This window comes from Monodelphis domestica, chromosome 4 (genome assembly GCF_027887165.1).
Source record: "Monodelphis domestica isolate mMonDom1 chromosome 4, mMonDom1.pri, whole genome shotgun sequence".
NCBI classification, from domain to species: Eukaryota; Metazoa; Chordata; class Mammalia; order Didelphimorphia; family Didelphidae; genus Monodelphis; species Monodelphis domestica.
In genome coordinates this window covers 349954887-349977560 of record NC_077230.1, presented here as the reverse complement: position 1 = coordinate 349977560, position 22674 = coordinate 349954887, and the positions used below count along the sequence as shown (strand labels likewise).

The following is a 22674-nucleotide window of genomic DNA, read 5'->3' as shown; positions in this document are numbered from 1 at the left end:
CATATTTTATCTAATTCTAATCTAATCCCCAACACCTAGCACAGTTCTCTGCATATAAAATCTATTTAATAAATGTTTAATGAACAACTAGTTGAATGATGAAAGGAGCTGAAATTCACTTGGGAGGTGAGACAAGCATCTCCTCCACTAAGAGTTTGGAAACCAGTGGTTCAACAGGAATGGGTCAAGGTAGGATTGGAGCTCCACATTGAGAAAGAGCAATAAATCCACTTTCTAATTCTAGTTCCACCATAAAGACCTTATTTTGTATTTCTCTCCTTAGTTACCCAGACTGAATTATTAATGAAATATTAAGATCTTCCAAGTTGCCTGTATATAGTGACCTAGGTCAAAGTGACCTAGGCAATCTTCCCTCTTCCCTTAGACCAATGACTATGTTCCCAGAACAGGGAATTGAGTGTGTGTTGTTTGCTGATTTTCTCCATCCTTGGAATGACTGGCCACATTCCCAGGAGGGAGAGAAGCTCAGATGCCTAGAAAACATGGATGTTATGCCTAAAGGCACAGATGTTTTGCTACTTGGAACCACACTAGTTCCAGGTGGTACGGGTCTAGTTTTGACTTCAGTTAAATGGTCACACAAAGACTTGGCTTCATGCCTTCTTTGTTATGAGGTCAATATAAGCTGACTCCTTCTACTGGTTCACTAGAGTCTCACCTATGTAGAGGACACTTTGCTCAGGACTTTTCAAATCAAAATTCTGGAGATGAATAGAAGGGACTTCCCAGCATGAACATCCAGATTTAGATGCTTCTCCCATTTGGTGATGTACATTGTAATTATAATTGTTGGGTTCTTCAGTATATGCTTATTTCTATCACCCTGTTTTCTATCACCTTGTTTTGTATTGTCCTAGTCTTCCTCTGAATAAATTTACTAATTCTCTTAGCCTAGTCTAAGTATACTTATTATACTGTCCTATCCAAACCTAAATTCAGCAGATGCAAACATAAGTATTCCCTTAGTTACAAGGACTCACAGAATGTTTAAACTGGAAGAAACCTCAAAGGTCTTTTTGTCTACCCCAAACTTGAAAAGATATTCTCTCTACAGCATCCTTCAAACACCCCCTCATCTAGTTAATCCATCTTCCATGCCACTGCCAAATTTAGACATTCAAAGGTTCTGTGACCTTCCTGATTTGCTTGTTGCCTTCAATGTTGATCACAGACTGTTCATAACTGCTTAGCTTGTCCATCTTTTGTCCAATTTTTCCCATAACTTTGCAACTTATTTTCAGTGCTTTCTCCTGATACCACAATGATACCACCTGAGCACTCTAGTTACCCACCTATTATCCTTCGCCCTTGCCAAACTAATCTTTAGGTATAGATTTGGTCATGTTACTCCTTTGCTCAAAAATCTCCAGTGGCTCACTATTACTTCCTGTGTAAAAAGCAACATCTTCTGCCTGGCATTCAAGGTCTTTCATAATCTATTTTAGATTCACTTGTACATCTCCTTTAACTTTCTCCCCTCTCCATTATATCAGATTCATGTATGGTATACCATGTTACATTGTAAACTCCTTGATGGCTGGGTCTATTTTGTATCTTTAGTGCTAAACAGAGGCCCTGCACATTCTTGTGCCTAATAAATATTTTATTGAAATAAAGGATTTGCACAGAGTTAAGAAGATGTTTTGAAAAAGACCTGATGTCATCTGGTAACAATATGGGGAAAGGGCTCTGGAACAGAAGGCTTTGGAGCTAGGCTCTGTGGTTGCTTTAGGTCACTTGTCAGTACTTCTTCAGACATCCTGAACCCATTGTCATTATCCCTCATGCTTTCCAAGCCCTTTTCCTTTCATTCTTGTTTGATATTCATAATCAAAGGAAACATTCCTGAAAAGGAAACAGAAGCATCGAGAGGAAAAGAGACTTGCCCAAGGTCAACCCAAAAGTAGGGAATAAAAGAGTCCTCAGGGATACCTGATATTGATTCTAAGACAGAAGGAAAGGGTTAAAAAATAAAATAAAAATAGAACTCTTTGTTTTTACTCTTAAATCCTCCCTTCTTCTAAACTTCTCTACTATATAGATATATTACCTTCTGTCTTAGAATTGATACTTAGTATCAGCTTTAAGGCAGAAGAGGTAAGAGCTAGACAATTGGGGTTAAGTAACTTGCCCAGGGTCACACTGCTATTAAGTATCTGAGGCCAGATTTGAAATCAGATCCTCTTGACTTCAAGTCTGACACTCTGTTGTGCTACCTAGTTGTCCCACTTCTCTATTTTTTTTAAGTCACCATCTTTCTAATTTCCTACTTTTGTAATCTCAGAATTATCCTAGACTTCTCATTCTCACCCCCAAATACCCACCTAATTGCCAGATTTTGCTTTTTCTACCTTCCTACCATCTCTCATATCTTAACCCTTCCCTCCATTCACACAACTACCATTTTAGGCCCACCTCTCACCTAAATTCTGTTTAGTCTTTAAAGTTCTGTTCAACCTAACCTTTATCCAATTTTCTGCCTCTCTGGATATTACTCCATTCTTGTACTTTATGATCTACTCAAACTAGATCTTCTCGGTTTCTCAAATGCAATACTCTATTCCCGCTCTCTGTAGCTTGAAAAAAAAAATTCTTACCTTCTGTCTTAGAGGTGCATGGAAGAAATTACCTGTCAGATCTATGGAAAGGGAAAGAATTTATGACCAAATGAGAGATAAAAGGGATCATAAGGGGTAAAATGGAAATTTTTGATTACATAAAATTAAAAGATTTATGCATAAGCAAAACCAATTCGGCTAAAATGACAAGAGAAAACAAAAACTGGGGGGAAATATTTGTAGCAAATTCCTCTGATAAATGTCTCAGTTCTAAGATACATATGGAACTGAGTCAAACATGTAACAATAAAAGTCATTTCCCTATTGATAAATGGTCAAAATATATGAATATGCAGTTTTCAGAGGAAAAAATCCAAGTGGTCAACAGGTATTTGAAAAAATATTCTAAACTACTAATAATTAGGGAAATGGAAATTAAAACAATTCTGAGGAAATTAAAACAAAACCTGACATATCAGATTGGAAAACATGACAAAAAAAGGGAAATATTAAATCATTCCTTTAAAGTAGAATCTATCATATACCATATACCATAATTTGTTTAGCCATTCCCCAATTGATGAGCACCCCTTCAATAGTTTATAATTCTTTACCAATACAAAAAAGAGCTGCTACAAATATTTTTTAACATATGGGCTATTTTTCCTTTTCTTTGATCTCTTTGGGATGAAAATTTACTAGCAATATTATTGCATCAAAAGATATGCACAGCTTAATAGCTTTTCCAGCATGGTTCCAAATTGTTTTCCAGAACAGCTAAAATACTCCGGTGGTGCATTAATATACCTGTTTTCCCAGGTTACTTTCTCTATAGGAAAAGCTAGTGCAATCTACTGTTCCTTTCAATACAAGAAAAACTGGTAGAATCTATAGGTTCTTTCTCTTTAGGAAGAACTGGTAGAATCTGTCAGTTGGGAGATAGAGGGTCTGTAGGCTCTCTAGTAAGAGCTGATGGAAACAGCTCTAAAAAGTATAAGTGCACTATCAAATTGCTTATATTGTGTTTATTATTTGACTACTGAGATCTCTCAATCAGACTTAAAGTAGAATCGCAACCATTGCAAATTGTGTCACTTCATTTTTAGGAAGTTGCCTAAGCAGAAAGTGTAGAAGGGGAAGAGTCTAGCACTTTTCCTCTGCTAACAAGAACTTCGTTTTCATTTTTAGTATGAGCTAAGGAAGAAAACTCTTGTCAGGAGGTGCTTCTGTGTCTCTGTGTCTGTATCTTTTTATTTCTGTACTGGAATAGAATAATATAACTCTTCCTGTAGCCTTGAAAAATAAGCATAGGCATAAGCAGACAATATAATCTGTCTAAAATAAAAACTGGCTGTGAATTGATTGTGTTGGGAATGTTGTATCTTTATGGGGCCTCAAAATTATGAAAAACAATTTAGGAGAAGAAATCATTATATACAGACTACTTTTATTGCTTTAGGGAGGGAGGTTTTTTTAACTCTGGTTTAAAAAATATCAAACCACTAGGGAAAAAAAGGAAGTCAATGTCAGTAAGATTTCAAAGAGTTCACAATTTGAATTCTCTTCTTGACCAGAAAAGGAGAGAAGTCAGTTTAAATCAAGAAGCAATTCGAGACTGAGTGAAACTTAATTCTTACTTTGAAATAGCTTAAACATTTATTTTAGATATTAGAAATTATAAATACATATTTAATTGGGCTCTGAAACTAATTTTATAAATTATGGTCACTTTTCCTGTCCATCCCAGAATCTGGAGTGTTTTTCAATTTCCTTCTAGTTGCAAAAAATTTATGCAGACATTAAGTATTATGCAGATCTAAATCTAGATCATCTATGTGATGCTCAAATTATTAATTTAGCTTTTATTAACCTGTCTCAACTAGAAATTAGGAATCTTTTTTTTTAATTAAGAAACGTTTTTTAAAAATTGCCCAGGGTGGTATGAGAAGGGAATTAATGAGTTAAAAGAAACAGTGCAGCGTATCTATGAGGAAAAAGATAAGGAGAAGGAAAAATCTAAGCCTAGTGCCCAGGCTAGATGTTCCTATTGTATGAAATAGGATCAAGGTGCTAAGTATTGTAAAAAGAAGAAGTGGGTATATTTGTGGAATAAGTATTGCACAAAGAAGAAACATCTGGAGAATAAAGATAGCTCTTAAGATAAAACTAATTCTGGGGAATATTAGTTATAGATTATTGCTACTGAGTTTAATTTTCATGATGTCACCCAATATTTGACATCAGGGCAATATTTTTAGAAAGTGCAAAAATAAATATTTGTCTTTAAATAATTTGATCAAGATTTCTCTATATTGAACATGAACATAAACACACTTAAAATATCAAAAATTAATATTTAAAAATGTCTTATTAAAGAAACCATTGTTTAAGAAATATTGTTGGTGGAAGTTTAGATGGTTCAGGGGATTGAAAGCCAAACCTAGAGACAGGAGATCCTGGGTGCAAATCTGGTCTCAGACACTTTCTAGCTGTGTGACTCTGAGCAAGACACTTAACCCCCATCACTTAGCCCTTACCACTCTTCTGACTTGGAACCAATACACAGTACTGATTCTAAGATTGAAGGTAAGGATTTTTTTTTTTAAAGAATTAAGAATTGAAAAATTCAACTCTCTTGATTTGGAAATTATTTGGAAAATTATCACAACTTAAAAAAAAAAAGAAGAAAAACCCATTAAGCACTTAACTGGTATTTTAAAGAAAGGAGAGGAATATTGAATCTACAGAGAAAAAGATCTAGATTATGCAAAGTGGACCAACTTTTAATCACTCTTTCCTCAAAGAGTAAAAAGTTTATTATTTAAGAAGGGAGTAGAAAAAGGGAAATTCAACCTGTTTATAAGTATTAGTAAAAAAGACAAATGAAATTGCAAACATCTCTTAAATATCAGTGGATATCCAGAAACAACTGGCAGCTTAAATTTATCTGGTGCTTAAGAACTGCTTCTATGAAAAGAGATTTGTGACCAACTTAAAAGTAAATTTCAATTCATAAAAATGTTTTGTGAAAAATATTTAGGTAAGTCAGAGACAAGATCTAAAGATGTAAACATTTTAAAATAGTTTTTTTTAATACTTATGAAGGTAAAGTAATTTAAATCATGTTTTAAAATGTAATAAGGACAACTAAGGGGAATTAAACAGAAGTTACATCATCTGCTTTACTCAAGTAATAGTGCCATTTCTGGTCATCAATAAACTGGTCACTTAACATACTGCTGAATATTTTTAATATTTAGTGGAATAAAATATTTTTCTTAAATATGGGAGGTACTAAGTATATTAGGCCAAAAGGAGTTAGTCTGTCTTAAAAGCTAGTATGCATTAAGCAAAAATTATAACAAAGCTAATCTAGCAAAATGAAAAATCAAGAATATCAAGAGAACTAATAAAAAATGTGAAGGAAGGTGGCCTAGCAGTACTATATCTTAGACTGTACTATAAAGCAGTGGCATCAAAACAATATGGTACTGGCTAAGCAAAAGAAGGGTGGATCAATGGAATAGACTAGGGGTAAATGACCTCAGCAATATAGTGTTTGATAAACTCAAAGATCCCAGTTTTTGGAATAAGAACCTACTATTTGACAAAAACTGCTGGGAAAATTGGAAAACAGTATGGGAGAGATTAGGTTTAGATCAACATCTCACACCCTATACCAAGATAAATTCAAAATGGGTAAATGATTTAAATATAAAGAGGGAAATAATGAATAAATTAGGAGAACACAGAATAATATACCTGTCAGTTCTCTGGGTAAGAAAAGAATTTAAAACCAAACAAGAGTCAGAGAATATTACAAGATATAAAATGAATAATTTTGACTATATTAAATTAAAAAAGCTTTGTACAAACAAAACCAATTCAATCAAAATTAGAAGGGAAGCAAAGAACTGGGAAAAAATTTTATAACAAAATTCTCAGACAAAGGTCTAATTTCTCAAATATATAAGGAACTAAGTCAAATATACTAAAATCAAACTATTCTTCAATTGACAAATGGTCAAAGGATATGAATAGGCAGTTTTCAGATGAAGAAATCAAAACTATTAATAATCACATGAAAAAGTGTTCTAAATCTCTTCTGATTAGAGAAATGCAAATCAAAACAACTTCAGAACTCTCACCAATTGTGACTTTAAAGGACTAATGGTGAAGCCTATCCTTCACCATTCAGCAGAAAGGTAAATGGCCTAGAGGTGATTAATGAAGCAGGCATTTTTAGACATGACCAATGTGATGATTCGTCTGGCTTGCTCAGAGTTACTTGTTACAAGGGAGGGCTATATTAAGGTAGAGTGGGAAGTGATGGTGATATTTTTAAAAAATTATCAATTAGACTTTTTAAAAAACCAATTTTCTATTTTTTCCATATTTCTCATGAAAGATAGAGGCCTTTTCTGAGATCTGATTTTCTATAGTTCCCTTCTCAGAGGCCAAAGGACCCATCCTCTGTCTCCCATCTGCTAATGACCTATCCCAGGTCCCAGCCCAAATCCCAGTCCCACCTCACCATCACCAGCCTACCCCACAGTGGGTGGATGTGGTCTCGGTGAAGTTGAAGAACAGGGACCAGACGACACAGAAGAGAAAGGCCAAGAGGGGGCAGGAGACAGTAGCCACAGCCACAACAGTGAAGCGAAGCCGGACCAGAATTCCATCCCGCTCTAGAGGCAGTGGGACTTGGTACATCCTGTTGGACCTGCAGGGAGGAAAAGAAATAGGGGCATTAGGGGCCTAGGTTGGGGATTTTCTCCTTTGGGAAACAACACAGAAACACCGAAATGGAATCTTAGAACTGTAAGGGTTGCAGGTCAATGTAACTAAACTTCAGAAAATTGAGGCTTATAGAGGTGGAAGATTTGTCCAGGATCAACCAATCAGGAAACTGCTGATGTTGAAAAATTAAAAGAGGCCCAATAACAAGCTGGAGTTTGTAGAAAACAGTCGAAAATGTTCTGGACTAGAAGTCAAAGGATTTGTGCTTGAATCTGCCTCTGACTTGCGATGTGATCATGTACAATCAGATCTACTTTTTGAGCATCAGTTTCCCTATCTGGAAAAATGAGTGAGTTAGATGGAATCTCAGGGATTCTTAACATTTTCTGAGTCATAGACTCCCCTTTGGCAGTGTGATGAAACTTAAGGACCCCTCAAAATCATGTTTTTAACTGCATAAGAAAAAATATGTAGAATATAAATATATAGAATACAAATATAAGGAAAACAACTATAATAAAATAGTTATCAAAAAAATTTAAATAAGTTCATGGTTCCCTGTGGACAAAAATTATTTGTAAGGTAGTTTCTAGCTATAAATCCTACTATCTGTAAAGCACCTGATACCAAGACATAAGCAGGTCTATTCCTTGCTGGTCTCTGTTGTCAGAGGTTAAAGGTAAAGGAACTTGGGGCTTCAAACTCAGATCAGGTCCCAGTTTGACTTTCTGGTTTCTCACTGTCATTAAGAATTTTCTCATGGAATCCTATTTAGAGATTTAGGGTCAGAGACAGAAACAGGTTTTGCTGTGCTGGACACTTCTTTTAGGCTGCTAAAACAGGGGTCTGCACTCTGGTGTACCTCATCCCAGGCTGCTTAGTGAGAAAAGACTTAAAGACATGAGTAGCTACACCTTAGGAGACAGTGTATGCTAATTATTAAATGAAAGGTAGACAGAAAGTTATGTTAGGTGTTCAGAGAAAGGAGTTTCCCAGAAGGAGTGGACTTTGAGTGGAAGTATTAGGGGAGGAATTGGACAGAAATGGGAATTTCAAAGTCCAAGATTGGAAGTTAAGGATGAGACTAATAGGGAAGCATTATGGAAGCATTATTATAGCTGTAAACATACAGCTCCAAAGCTGGGCTCTCTCTCTATCTGCCCTATCCTGACTGGGATCTGGAATTCACACCACACACAAGGGTGCAAGAGATGGGTATTTGGAGGCTCCAGGAGAAAGGGGAGATAGCTAAAACTAAGAAAGGTACTAGTCAGATTGGGGTCTGGGAACAGGCCATTTGACCTGATCCTTTTGGACAGTGGGAAAGGAGAGCTGGAGAGAAAACAGGCTTGATGCTATCTTGAAATTCTGGGTTTTACCAAGATCTTCTGGTGAAAGTTAGCCTTGACCATAGCAGGATCTATCAGCCCCCTTCTCCCTCTAATGAACTCCCTTGGATCTTTATTTGGATTCCATGAGGCAATTCTTAATACATTCCTAAAATCCACCACCCCTAAGTCTGCTTACCCCCTGAATTGACCCAGTTCAGACCAGCCTGCCCATAGAACAAACCAAAAGGATAAATCTGCTGACTTCAGCTAGTCAGAACTGATTTCCTCTGGAACTACCTCATAGGATTCTACTCCAAGGCCACCAGGCTCTTCTGGGAGCCAGCCAGGAGACCTCCCTCTCTTGAGAGAGACCATAGACTTCCACATTGACTTTAAGCCTAAGGCCCACATGGACTAGTCCAGGCATAGATCTTCTATCCTGTTCCTGAACTGGTTTGGGGTGGGGCAGAGAGGATGACTAGGGCATCCCATCCTACTCAGCTTGGTCTCTCACCAGGCCAGTTTTACCTATATGAGTGCTGGGAGAGCCACTCCCCAGGGAGATCAGGATTCTGGGGCTCCAGCAGACAGTAGAGCACATTCGGCATCAGGACAGAGGCAGTAAGCAACTCCTAGTTCATGTGGCACCCATTTGAAAGACTTTGCAAAATCAGGTTTACTCCCCAACTGGTGAGAGGCATTCATAGTTATTGTTTTCCCAGGATCTGTCATGTTCCAGAGCCCATAGAGGGTGGGGTTGGAGGGGGGGCAGTTGGTTTGTCTCTCTCTCAAAGTAGAACTCTCCAGCAGGGTTTATGTGTTTGTGTTTTCCCTCTAACAACTAGAGGCTTGGGGGGGGGGGATGGGACAACTAGACATCCATCCTACTATTCCCCCCACAATCTCATCAAAATTAGGCACCCAAGAAGGATTGGGTCTGAATAAGGCTAGATGAATAAAATAAGTGCAATTCTCTGAGTGAAAGTCTGAGGCCAGCCAGAGAGCCACTAAAAAAGGAGGTTATACATGGCTCCTTCTCTCACAGGCTAAATAAGTAATCCTACATCTAGTCCCTCTTCTCTAAAAAGAAAAAGACAGAGATACAAAGAGAAATAGAGAGAAAAATGGACAGGGAAAGAGACTTATAGGTAGTAAACAGAAACAAGAGTGGAAAAACAGAAAAACACAGACATGTAGCAGCAGAGTCAGAGACACACTAAGCACGAGGACACCAAAGACAGCACTGAACTTGAATTCAAGAAGATGTGAATTCAAATCCTACCTTGAAAACTTTACTACATTTATGTGACCCTGCGGCATGTCACTTAATCCCCTCCAGCCTCTCTTTCCTCATTGGTAAAATACAATGGTTGGACTCTTCTGTGCTCTATCTCTAAATTCCATGCCTTTTCTGCTGTATCATGCTGCCCTGTATATTTCTTCCTATGTGTCCCCTCTGAAATCAGAACTCAGTTAGTCTCTTCTAATTAAGTTCCTGCCAGACTCCTAATTGGCTTCCTCACTTCCAATAACTTCTCCATCCTTCCCATCCAAGAAGCCAGAGTCACTTTCCCACAGAATAACTATGATAACATCCATTCTTTGCTAAGGAAGCACCTGTAGCTTCCCAGGGCCCAAAGAAAAAAAGTCCAAACCCCTCACCTTATCATTTGAGACTCTGAAGTCTGTCCCCAACCTTCCTGTTCAACCTTACCCCTATCCCCACATACTTCATATACACTATTCCACATTTGTTACACAGAGACTCAATTGATAGCAGAGCCAAAACTAGAACTCAGCTCTTCTCACTGCCAAATCCAGGACACTTTTTATTCTGCCAGCTCCTCATCATAAAAAGAAAGGTTGGCAAAATGACCCACAGCATCCTTTCCTGAGGATCATGAGGTTCAGAAATCTTAAGAATCATCCTATAGGTAGCCTTTCTTGATTCCCCAGTTGTTAGTTCTTTATGTTACTTTGTATATATTTTGTATATACTTATCTGCATATCTGTTCCTTCTTCCTTGTAGAATGCAAGTTCCTTTAGGGTAAGAACTGTTTTAAGGTTTTTGTCTTTGTTATCCTCAGCACATGATACAGGGTCTGGTCACTCAACAAATATACCTTAATCTGAAGTCTCAGAGCTGAAAGGGACCTCAGAAGACATTTACTCCTTTCTCTATGAAAGAATCCCTTCATTCATCTTCTGCTTAGAAGGCTCTATTTACATGTAAAGTCCATTTCCTCTCAAAGCAGCCTATTCCTCTGTGGGATAATTTTAACTGTTTTCCCATATATCAAATTGAAATGTATTATCTCTAACTTTCTTTCATTGGTCCTAGTTTTCCTAGGTGATGCCACATAGTAAATCTCCCCACTGGCCAATGGGAAATCAGAAAAAGTCCAAGAGGATTATTAACAGAATCACATATTATCAATTTTGGGAGGGCCCATAAAAGCTATCTAGTCATCCAACCCATACCATCCTCGAAAATGCTTACAATACTCAGCTAATACCCTCTCCCCTCTTGAATACTCCCAATGACAGGCAACTTATTACTATCAAAAGACACTGACTTTTAGAGAACTCTATAAAGTTTCCTCTTACAAAGTGGACACTACATTATTACAAACCATAGTACTTTTTTCCCTCAATAATCTTGTAAGGTCGATAATGGAAGGATTATTGTTCCCAATTTATAAATGAGTTGATTAAGGATCAAAGAGAAGTGATTTGCCCAGGGTCACACAGCTAGTAAATCTCCTGACACTCAGATCAGGGCTCTTTCTCCTATACCACAAAATCTTCATAATAATTTGCCCTAACATATAAGAGACTAGGAGATCCTGGCAGATTAGCCATTCCTTATTTCTTCTGCTACTCAGTATGGGAGGCCCAGACCGGATTCTTATAAAAGAGGAAGGTAAGGCATAGAGAGTGGAAGACACTTGCCCAAGGTCACATAGCTATATTGAGTGTGGGGTAAGGAAGGGCTATAATTTAGGGACCTCTTAGACTATACACCCCAGGGATTTCCCCAGCTGGGGTTGTTAAAGGTTCATCCGACTTCCTCTAGGTCATCCAGATTCCGGTAAAGTGGAGCATGAAATTGCTCGAGGTGGTAGAATTGAGAAACAGCCCCCAGCAGGGGGCGGGAAGTAGGAGGCTCCCACGGGCTTGGGAACACGCGTGGTTTCAAGAATAAGTGGGCGCTACAAGTGTGGCGCAGGAAGGTTGCCTATCTCCCTCCCCTCCCGTCTCCCTCAATGGGGTGGACTGGGATGTGAAAGGGAATTTGGCCGCTTAGGGTTCGGGCCACGCAGATCCCGGGGGAGGGGCCGAGGTGTGGGGCGGGGAGGGAAGGGGAGGAAAGGGGAGGAAAGGGGAAGGCGGGGGACGCTCGCGGGCAAAGCCAGGGTTGGGGCATGAAAGGAGGGGGGTGCTACGCGTGGCCGCGCCCTCCAAGGGCCGAGTCTGGGCCCGCGTATCGCCTTCTTCCTAAACGCGGAAGCTAGAGACCCACTTTACTTCCTTCTCCCCCCGCCCTCCCCTAGTCCATGTCCACTTACCCCGGGACGGCCGGACGGCCGGGGTCCGGAGGCGACAGGGCCGCGCCCGCGCAGGCCCGGGAGCCGGACCGGAGAGGCGGGATAGGGAGGCGGAGCCAGAGCTGAGGAAGGGATTGGTGACTGGGGCTCCTGCCCTGCAGGCCCCCTTCCTTCTGCTCTCTGCCCCAAATCCCTCTCCACTCACTCCGTTGCTCTTGTGGGCGAAGGTGGGGCAAGACCTGGTTGTGCACTCCTTTCCTTACTTCCCACTTCTTTAAAACCCCCATCTCCCCTTATTATTCTCCTACCCACCTCTCTGTGACCCTAAACCCACTGTGCAACCCAAATTGGTCTCCCTAAGGACTGCCACAGAAGCTCTCTCTCCCCTGCCTTAGAAAGACGTGAGCAGACACCGAGTCCCCGTAGGCAGAAATCAATAATCTGGCCCTTGTTCTTCCCCCTGAAACCGATCGCCCCTGATCCCTCAGAAAATGATTAGGGACCTCCGTCCGTGTTCCCTACTGCGGAGATCAGGTATTCCAGTCCTAGTCTCGGAATAGAAATCAGGACATTTGGCTCTTTATCCCCCAGAAGAGATCAGAAGCCATTAGCCTTTGGGGAAAGAGGTGTTGGGGACACCACTAGCAGTAGAGAAATAGGATGTTCAACAAATAATATTTATTAAGCAGCCGCTATGTGCCAAGCACTGTTAAAGGCTGGATCGTCAGCCTTTTTCAAAACCAAAAAGTCGCTGACTTCTAGGAACTTGCCTTCTATTGACGTAGACAACATGGATATATATCTAAGTATATACTAGAGATAGACAAAACAAATTTCTGTTTGCCACGCAGGTGGAGGGGGGCTACAAATCACCAGTCCCTTCTAGCCATTTCTGGTGCCAGAGTTCAGTATAGTCCAGAAGAGGGCGCCTCTCACCTTAATTTAGTTCTGGAAATGCCCAGAGAGACTGAGAGGATCAACTAAAGTAATCTGGACAGTCAGCTCTCTGTAGAATATTCTCTCCCGGAAACCACTTTTCCTAACCAACAAATATTTATTCTCAATCACCCTAACCTAGGGCCCAGGAAATGCTTCCTTTCACTTCATCACCTTCTAGGTGCTCTGGTTTTGTCTTAATACAGGCCAGGCGGCCATTTAGAAGAATTCTTGATGACTCAAAAAGGGATAAGATTTAAGAAAAACTCTTACTAGTTCCATAATAATAGTAACAAAAGTATCTCAAGCCTTATCCATCTACTCTAATACCATTCCTTTTGTCTTCTTCCATAATCTGCCAAGGGAAAGGAAAGGAGGCAGTCATCCCTTTCCTTTCTGGCATCTAACCTATCCTATCTCACTACTTCCTTCAATCAGTCTATCAAATTAAGAAGCAAAGTATTTATAAGCCCTGATGATACAAAGAAAAGGGGAGAAAATATAGTTCGGCCATCAACAAGCTCACATTCTAATAGGAGAAACAATGTGTAAATAACTTTGTGTATATATATATATATATATATATATATATATATATATATATATATATATATGTACACACACACACACACACATATATATACAAGATATATACAATGTAAATGGAATATAATCTCCAAATGAAGATTGGGATTTGAATTGAGTCTTAAAGGAAGTCAGGAAAGCCAGGAGAGAAAGATGAGAAAGCAAGTGGTCTAAAATCCTATACTTTATTGCCTTCTAATTGCCAAATTCAGAGGGTTTTTTTTTTCTTTTCAGATTTTATCCTCCTTGATCTCTGTTACTTCTGGCATCATTAACTGTACAGTCCCTACTGAAAACTCTCTTCTCTCTTGCCTTTATCAGCTTTAACCTCCTAGTTCTCCTATTTTTCTAATAGTCTTTATTTTGTTGGTTTTCCTAATGAAGATGTTCCCTAAGAGTCTGTCCTTAGCCATCTTCTCTATACTATTGAAGCTAAGAATATTAGAGTGCTCGTCCAAAACCCAGAAAGACTCAAACTTGGCCTCAGACATTTTCTAGCTATGGGCAACACTGTGCAAGTCCATTAACTTGTCTGCTTGAGTTTTCTAATTGGTAAAATGGGGATAATGGCATCCCATGTTTGTTATGAAAATTAAAGGAAGGCCTTGTAAAGAGCTCTTAGCAAACCTTACCTTGAACCCTTATGTAAATGCTAGTTACTATCAGCATTTGCCTTAGCAATTTCGTTCACTCTTAGAGCTTCCACTTTTATTTCCATGCAGAAGACTCTCAAATCTACCTAACTCAGGTTCTAATTTTTTCTTTTGAACTCCAGAACAATATCTCCAGCTACCTTCTGGACTGTCTATCTAGATGCCTCATCTATACTGTACATCCAACCTGCCCTAAATTGGGCTCATTCTTTTCTAAACCTCTCCTATTCTAGGAAAGTCTTTGTTAGCTTCCAATTCAACTCCCTCCTCTCAGACTACATAGGAGCCCAGTATATGAGACCATGCCCAGATGAAACTTCTGCCCTGACATCTGCTCTCTTGATTAGTGATTGAATCTCCTGGACCACAAGATTCCAGGAAAGCCCCACACATGATTTATTTAACTCTCTTCCCTGTTCCTGTTCTGTAAGGAAAAACCATAATTAAATCTGCTCTGCCATTATTCTGGATAAAGTATATCAGTCTTTTTCCCAGGGCTCCATCATACTCTTAATTTTCTGGATTAAAGTAAACCAGTCTGGCTACCCCTCTCCAATATATATAGTCTCTTCTATTAGAATGTAAGCTCCTTGAGGATTGTCTTTGCTTTGGTATTTGTATCCTTAATGGTTACCAAAATGCTTGGAACTTTAACAAATGTTTTCATTCATTCCTCTTGATTTTTCTGTGGCAACACCCATTCATTTAATTTCCCATTTTCAAAATTTTTATGGTAACTTTGACTCTTCCCTGCCTTTTACTTCTGAAACCCAATTAGATAGATAGCATGGTGAAATTGATAAGGAGACCACTTTGGGGTTAGGAAGACCTACATTCAAGCCTAGCCTCTGACACAAACTAGCTCTCTGACCCTGGCAAATTATTTTACTTCTCAGTGTCTCAAGAAGTTTTCCAAGACTATAAATTGCAAAGCAATTGCCAGATCTACATTGGTAATGGCAGTTTCTTAACCAGCTAAGTTCTCTGTCTCAATGAAAACACAAGTCTAGACTCCCTTCAAATCTAATTATTATCAGGTCCTGTTGATTCTACTTGCATATTTCTTAAACTCATTCCCTTTTCTCTATGTCTTTTGCCATTATTCCAGAACAGTCCCACATTGCCACTCTCCATATTTACTGAATTAGCTTCTACACTCTCCTCATTTCATTCCATTTCCAGAATAACAATTCTTATACAGAAATCTGGTTGTCATCTCTGTACCCAAATATGTTGTGACTACATATTGCATCCCAAGTTCAAATACTCTACAACTTGATGTCACCATACCTTTCTAGCCTTTGTTGTTCAGTTGTTTTCAGTTATCTCCAACTCTTCATGACCCCATTTGGGGTTTTCCTGGCAGAGGTAATGGAGTGGTTTGTCATTTCCTTCTCCAGCTCATTTTTACAAATAATGCAAATTGGGTTAAGTGACTTGCCTAGGATCATGAATTTAGTAGGTATCCATGGCCAGTTTTGAACTCTGGAAGTCTTACTGACTTGCAGCACTTGATCCACTGTACTGCCTATTTGTCTTATCTTATGTTAATTTCTTCCAAGTACTCTATGTTCCTGCCATCCTGTATCACTGTTTTACAAACACACACAATGCTCTCTCCTTGGTTCTCTATGCTTGGCATGCCTTGCCTTCTCTTCTTTCTCTATTTGTTCCTCATCCCCAAAGGCCTGACTCTAATGCCACTTCTTCCAAGAACTTCCTTGATCACCCTCTCTGATTCCCTAGCAGATAGACTTTACATGACATTCTGCTTTCTAGTTCTCTAATTCACTTATCAGAGAATTAATGTTATATATTAATTATCAGTTTGGAGTCTTAACTCCCTACTAGACTCAATTTTGTCTTCCCCATGGCTAATAAATTTTCTTGATGGTAGCAGATAACAAAGCTAGACTGGAAATCATGAAGACATGGGTCCTAATCTCACCTCAGGTAATTACTAGGCTGAACCTTAGTATCCCTATCTGTAAAGTGGAATTAACAGGATCTATTTCACAGAATTCTTGTGAGGCCAAAATGAGATAATGTATATTTTGCAAAAGGACTTTGCAAACCTTAAAGCACTAGGTACCTGTGAGCTATTATTAAATTAACATTGCCCTATGTTTGAATGTGTGTATGTGTGTGTGTGTGAGATATATACCTACTGGTTTAGGGTTGTCTTGGGGAGTATAGACTAGGTCCTCAAAGTCTTCTCACTTCCAAGGGCCTCATATATACCCTCATACATTTCCTGCCACTTTGTCAAATATTCAAGAGGTCTATGCTTGGCACATAGTAAGCACTTAATGTTTGTCGATTGGAGGTTGTGGGTTACATCTGGCTTCTGAGATTGACAGAAGTGTTTGATTGGGAAAGAATTTAGGAAGACTTTTAAAGACAACTCTTGAGTGTGAGCACATGTGAGCATGCCTTGAAAGGGAGTTGGGCAGGCTGTGGGCTATGTAGCCCAGTGGATAGAACACCAGGGCTGGAGGTGAGAAAACTTGGGTTCAAATGTGTCCTCAGATACTTCTTAGCCGTATGATCCTGGACAAGTTATCTAACCTTCATTGTCTAGCCTGTGCCACTCTTCTGCCCTATAAATGATACTAAGAAGGTAAGGGTTTTAAAATTTAAAAAAGAAATGAAAGGAAGTGGAATTCCTTGGGATGTGAGGCTTCTCCCTGTTCCCTTTCTCGATTCCTGCAAGACCCTAAGCGAAATGAGGGTGAGAGGTGTTTCAGTTAGAGCCCATGGGTATATGCCAGGAAAAGAAGCTACTAATTCTGGATACTGTATGGAAGAAGGCAAGGCTTTGTGGTCGTTTGGGGGATTAGCGAAGGAAGGATCAGGGGCCTAGCCTCCAAAGACTCATCCCGAAATCTTCCCATCCCCACGCCCTTGTGAGGAGGGTCTATGAGATGGTCCTAGGCAACGCACATGGTAACAGCCAAAGAAGTCGTGGGGACTCGAAACGTGCGGGATTTAGCAGGTAGGAAGAGCTTTCCCAGGAGCCCTTGTAGCAAAGGCCGAGTTGCCATGCCAGCCGAAATGTTCTTCCTTCTGATTGGTCGAAGGCACGACTGCACTGGATCTCTCCGCCAACCCAACCCAAGAATGCACCGAGGCGGGGCCTGAAGGAGGCGACATAATTTTCCCGCCCCCTCCCCTCTTAGGTTCTAGGCTCCCTTCTGTGACGTAACGGTGCATTCCCAGCCAATCGCAACGTGTGGACCGAGAAGGGCGGGACTACTCCCTTCCTTCCTCGATCCTTCCCTCGCTATTCCGCCCTCTTCTTTCCCCCTCCCCAGCCCATTCCCTTCCCCCAATTTCATCCCCATTTCCCTTTCCCCTTATTTTTCTCACCCTTACCCCACCCCCGCCCTCAAAGGTCTCTTTACGTTCAGTTTCAAACGACACCGTGGCCAATGAACATCGGGGCCACCGTCGAGTGGCGGCCACGACGGCCAATGCGAGCGCGACAAGAACGAAGCGCTCGCGGCGCGCCTGTGACGACAACCGGCGTGTGACGCAGCCGGACCCCGCGCGCAGAGCGGCCCGGGTGGCGGCGGCGGCGGGGGCGGCGGCGGTTTCGTGGCGGCCGCGCGCGTTCGGAGCGGCGGCAAGAGGACGATTTTGGTCCCTTCGTACGGGGGACGCAGCTCTTCGGTAAGAGAAGCGACGATGGTGGCCGGCTAGATGCGCGGCTCCGAGCCGAGACCGGGACTGCGGCTGAGCTGAGGGCCGCCCCTTCCTTGAGAGATGAGGCCGCGCGCTCCCCTCGGTCCATAAAACGGGGGCGGGGCCCGCGACCCTCTGACCCCGCGACCCAGCATCTCCGCATGGAGGAGCAGCTGGGGCAGTCTAGCGGAGAGAGATTGGGGATTTGAGTGTATGTCCTTGTTTGGGGACCTGAACATAGGGTTTCCCAAGGCTCAGAATTCCAGAGTATTAAGATGTGGAATCTGGGGGCCAGAGGGAGAGTGCGCGCGCGAGCGCTCGTACTGGGTTTGCCGGGGGTGAGATCCGAGATCTTCTTTGCTACGGATCTCTTGGGTAGGTGGGTGGAGGATAGTCTTTGGGATCAGGGGCTTCCTGGATAAAGATTTTAGGTTGGCATTGGGGATAGAGACCTAAGTTCTTCTGGATTGGAAGGCAGTGCGGAAAAAGTAGGTTTATGGATTTTTGTCCTTCCTTTATTTTGCAAATATCTATTGGGTACCTGCTGTGTCTATTTTCATGCCTAGCCCTATAAGGAGATTTCAAGAGTTTAAGACATAGGAAGGACCTGGAGATACTTCTTTAATTTCCCTCCCAGGAAAAAAAGTGAGTTTGAGTTTCTGCTACACGTGGGAAGGTGATTAACGTCAGAAATGTACGAGAAGGCATCTGCTTTCCCTGAAACACTGGATTTAAAGCAAAACAATACACTAGAAGGACTAGGATTTAAGAATGCTTAGAAGTACTAAGCTGTGCCAGTTAACTCACTACTTTTTTTTAAACCACGAGGCAAAGAAAATATGATGAACATTTTGATTTCAAAGTGAAGTTATGATTTTTTTTTTTTGCATCAATTGAATGGTTTGGGCCTTCTGGTGTTAATGACTCCAGAGTGCTTAGGTACTGTTCCCATTATCCTGGTTTCCTGTTTTCTACCTTTAATGTATAGGCAAGATGGCCTGTCACAAATAGATTTCAGAGTTTAGAGAAAAGCATTAGACTCATAGATTGTTGCTGCTGTTGTTCTTAAATTCATACCTTCTGTCTTGGTATCAGCTCTAAGACAGAAGAAAGGCAAGGGCTAGGCAATTGGGGTTAAGTTTCTTCCCCAGGATCATACAGTTAGAATGTGTCTGAGACCAGATTTGACCAGTACTTCCTATCCCTAGGTCTGGCTTTCTATCCACTGAGCCACCTATCTGCCCCCAGATTCAGAAATTGTTAAAGCTGAAGAGAAATCAAGTCCAAACTCATTTTGCCATTTAGGAAACTAAGGGCCTTAGAATAGTGACCCTCAGGGTGAGTCACTTGATAGAGTCAGGACTAGAATTGAGATAATCCCAGTCCAGGACGCTGTACAGCTACACTACATTGATTCTTATGGCATTCTCCCAATCTGCCTTTATTGAAGTTTTGCTTTGGGTCTTAGAGAAGTATGGGGCCAATTTTAGAAGACAGAGATAAACATTCTTCAGATGTTTCTTCAGAAGATTCCAGGGAGACATTTCAATCTAGAATGAGTAAATGAATGAATGTATCCATTAAATGCTTACTATGTGCTAAGTACTGTACTATATGTCTAGTAGGGCAGTAAGTGTTCTCTCCTGGCCTGGTTTTATCCATTTTAGTTTTAAAACCAAGTCCTAGAAGTGCATTTCCAGTAGCTGATCATTTGTTGAAGAACAATGAGATGTATGTATGGGAGGGGAGTGCCAATAAAACTTCCAAAATAGGTAATTTGCTTAATTCAATTTAATTTGCTTGATGTAAGGGAGAAAACCCTAGGCAGGTGTTTTAAGGAACTGTTTCATCTTCTTTATGATTTTGGATAATTTGGTTCCCTTCTTCAGATTTTCTTTTCAATCTCAAATAAAATAGGGAAGTTTTACTTTATGGTTTTTCCTGTTTTGACATTCTATTATTTCAGATTTGACATGTAATCTTTTTGGCAAATTGGACAAAATAGAAACATTCTTTTTCTGAGGCAGAATTGCTTAGTGATCAAATGCAAATTTGGATTAGAAAACAGGAAATAAGTGTGAAATTTAGAACACAAATTTGGAGTAATTTTGCAATTGATCCACTATGGGACACCAAATATTGGCTAAGGAAGGAATTGGTTTTTTTCTCTGCAGCAGTGTTATACTGTAGTAGAGTTAATTCACTACCTGTAAGCTCAAGTTTCTTTTCAGAAAGAAGCTAACTTTAGGAGAGAAAGGAGCAATAGAGTAGCAGTGTGGGTAGTTTGTTGTTTATTGGATTAAGATAACTAGTTGGTTTTTTTTTTTTAAGTCAACAAACTGACAAGAGGACTATGTGGTGCCTCTTGATTTAATTTTAAAAAATTTAATTTAATAGAACCCAAACAGTTGGATAAAAAGATTCCTTTTGGACTTTTCATTTAAGAGTCTATAAAATTGAATTAAAGTTTATTTACTCTGGCCTTGAACAAATCACTTTGCTTATGTTTAGATGACAAAGCAGAAATGGAAACAGTATTTGGGGAGTAGAAAAGAACTGGTAAAAGCTAAGTGTCAGTTAAAGAGTGGACATTCTATCTGTGCTGTGGAATGCAAATTAACTGTACCTTTGTATATGGCATAGTTAATGCTAATACCACTGACTTTTAAATGATTGTGGAGTATGCACACACACACCATATAAAATTAACTGTGAATGTTAACTCTTAGTGGGATGCCATTATGCCAAGTGATAAAGCCTCTGGCATACTATTAGAACATTCAGCCCTAGAGTAGTTAAGTGGGGTTTTATGAAGAGCCACTTTTCTTGACATCTAAACGGGTTTAGAATAGAATACAAAGGAGTTTCATTTTATTTTCTTTAAAATTTAAGGTTTAAATATAAAGGGATGAGAGGGATAACATTTTCTCTAATAAATGAAATTATATATTTATGTACTAGCAATTACCACAAGAAAGGGAAAATGGCACTAATGGTTTGTAATGAAAACTGTATATAAACACTAAAATATACAGTCTTTAGGAGGTTAGAAGACTGAGGAAAGTCAAAGATGTAAAAGTGGAAATCGAAGGTGAAATGATCAAATAGAAAATATATAGGAAAATTGGGTGGAATCTGAAAAAATAAAATTTTATCCCTTGGAAAACATATTAAGTTTGTTTGGCAAAATACTGGGCTCTGGGGATACCAACACAAAAGTGAAACAGCCTCTGCAAGAGCATGTACACACAAGTATATAAGATACATGCAAAGTAAAAACAAAACATTTTTGGTGGGATGGTACTAGGATGACCAGTTAAGTTCTTTTGTAGATGATGGTGTTTGTGCTAAACACTTAGGGCAGATAGGAATTATGTCAAGGTGAGGAAAGAGTACCTTCCAGGCCAGGGAAACCGCAATCAAGACATAGATAGAATTGTCTATTCAAGGAACAAGAACACCTGATTGGGTGGATTGTATAATTTGCCAAAGGAACTGTGATAACAACTTGTCAGCTTGTTAAGATCTTTGAATATCAATGAGAGGATGGGTTTTTATTTGAAGACTAGAGGGAACCTAGGAGCTGCTTGAGCAGAGGAATGACATATCAAGATCCTTGTTATAGGAATATCACTTTGGCTCCTGTGTGATGGATTTCGAGTAGAGGAACTTGAGCCAGAGGCACCACTTCTGTTAGAAAGTTATTGTAAGAATCCAGGCAACTGATGATAAAGGGACCTTCAAAACATTCTTTGAAAGGAAAAGAGTCTTAATTGAGCAATTGAATTACCAGGGTTAGGTAAAGAAAAGGAAGATTCCTTTGAGATCCAGAATAAGGTGACTTTGAAATTGAGAACCTGGATGACTAGAAGAAGGGTAGAAATAGGGAAATTAAGAATTTTGGGTTTGGTGAGAAAGATAATGAGTTCTTATGTTTTGGAGTTGGTGAATTTGAGATATCAGTGGATTTCCAGGTCTAAATATTGGCAGCCAATTGATAAAGACCCCATATCTGTGAAGTCTTAGATTTGGCTTAAAGAAACCAACTTCTTTTTCTTTTAATTTTTTTTAAAGGCAAATGGGATTAAGTGACTTGCCTAGGGTCATACAGCTAGGAAATATCAGAAGCTAGAATTGAATCCAGGTCCCCCCAACTCCAGGCATGGCACTCTATGCACTGTGCTACTTAACTGCCCAAAGAAATCAACTTCTTTAAGTTTGAGATGGGTAATGCATGGTTGGACAAAAGTTTGTTGGGGGGAAAAAATTCCAAGCACCTGGTGTTTCAGTGTACTATAAACTATATGAATCACGGGTCATATGGAAGTTAAAAAATAAACCAAAAACTAATTGATCTTGGGCTACATGTATTCCAAAAATAAGGTTATAATCCCAGTATACTCATTCAGATCAGTTCCGTTTAGAATATTGTATTCAGTTCTTTGGTACTATATATTTTTTAATTTTTATTTTAAAAACAAATTTCCACATGAGTTTTCTGAAATTATATAATCCAAAATGCCTTTCTCCCTTTTTCCCTCTCCACTTTTGGAACTGGCATACAATTTAATCTAGGTTATACATGTATTAATCAAAACATGTTTCCATGATATTGAT

The 22674-nt window shown here is 39.7% G+C and overlaps 2 protein-coding genes across 12 annotated transcripts in view; one reads left to right on the top strand and one right to left on the bottom strand.

Moving 5' to 3' along the window:
• The window catches only part of PGAP2 (post-GPI attachment to proteins 2), a 33194-nt gene extending 15399 nt beyond the window's left edge, over nucleotides 1-17795 (bottom strand). For 2 of the 8 annotated variants that reach the window (XM_007491078.3, XM_007491079.3), the window contains exons 1-2: nucleotides 12221-12741; nucleotides 7128-7302 (exon numbers count right to left, since the gene is read on the bottom strand). In XM_007491078.3, the coding sequence (XP_007491140.3) occupies nucleotides 7128-7302; nucleotides 12221-12486 (441 nt within the window). In that variant the 5' untranslated portion in view covers nucleotides 12487-12741. Of the gene's footprint in view, nucleotides 1-7123; nucleotides 7303-12220; nucleotides 12742-15663; nucleotides 15683-17316; nucleotides 17450-17777 lie in introns of those variants that run through there. The other 6 variants (XM_056795060.1, XM_056795057.1, XM_056795059.1 and 3 more) reach the window with 6 other exon arrangements.
• The window catches only part of NUP98 (nucleoporin 98 and 96 precursor), a 101517-nt gene continuing 96481 nt past the window's right edge, over nucleotides 17639-22674 (top strand). For 3 of the 4 annotated variants that reach the window (XM_056795056.1, XM_001370235.4, XM_007491076.3), the window contains exon 1: nucleotides 17639-18045. The gene's annotated coding sequence lies outside the window, so the exon portion shown is untranslated. Of the gene's footprint in view, nucleotides 18046-18519; nucleotides 18546-22674 lie in introns of those variants that run through there. The other variant, XM_056795054.1, reaches the window with a different exon arrangement.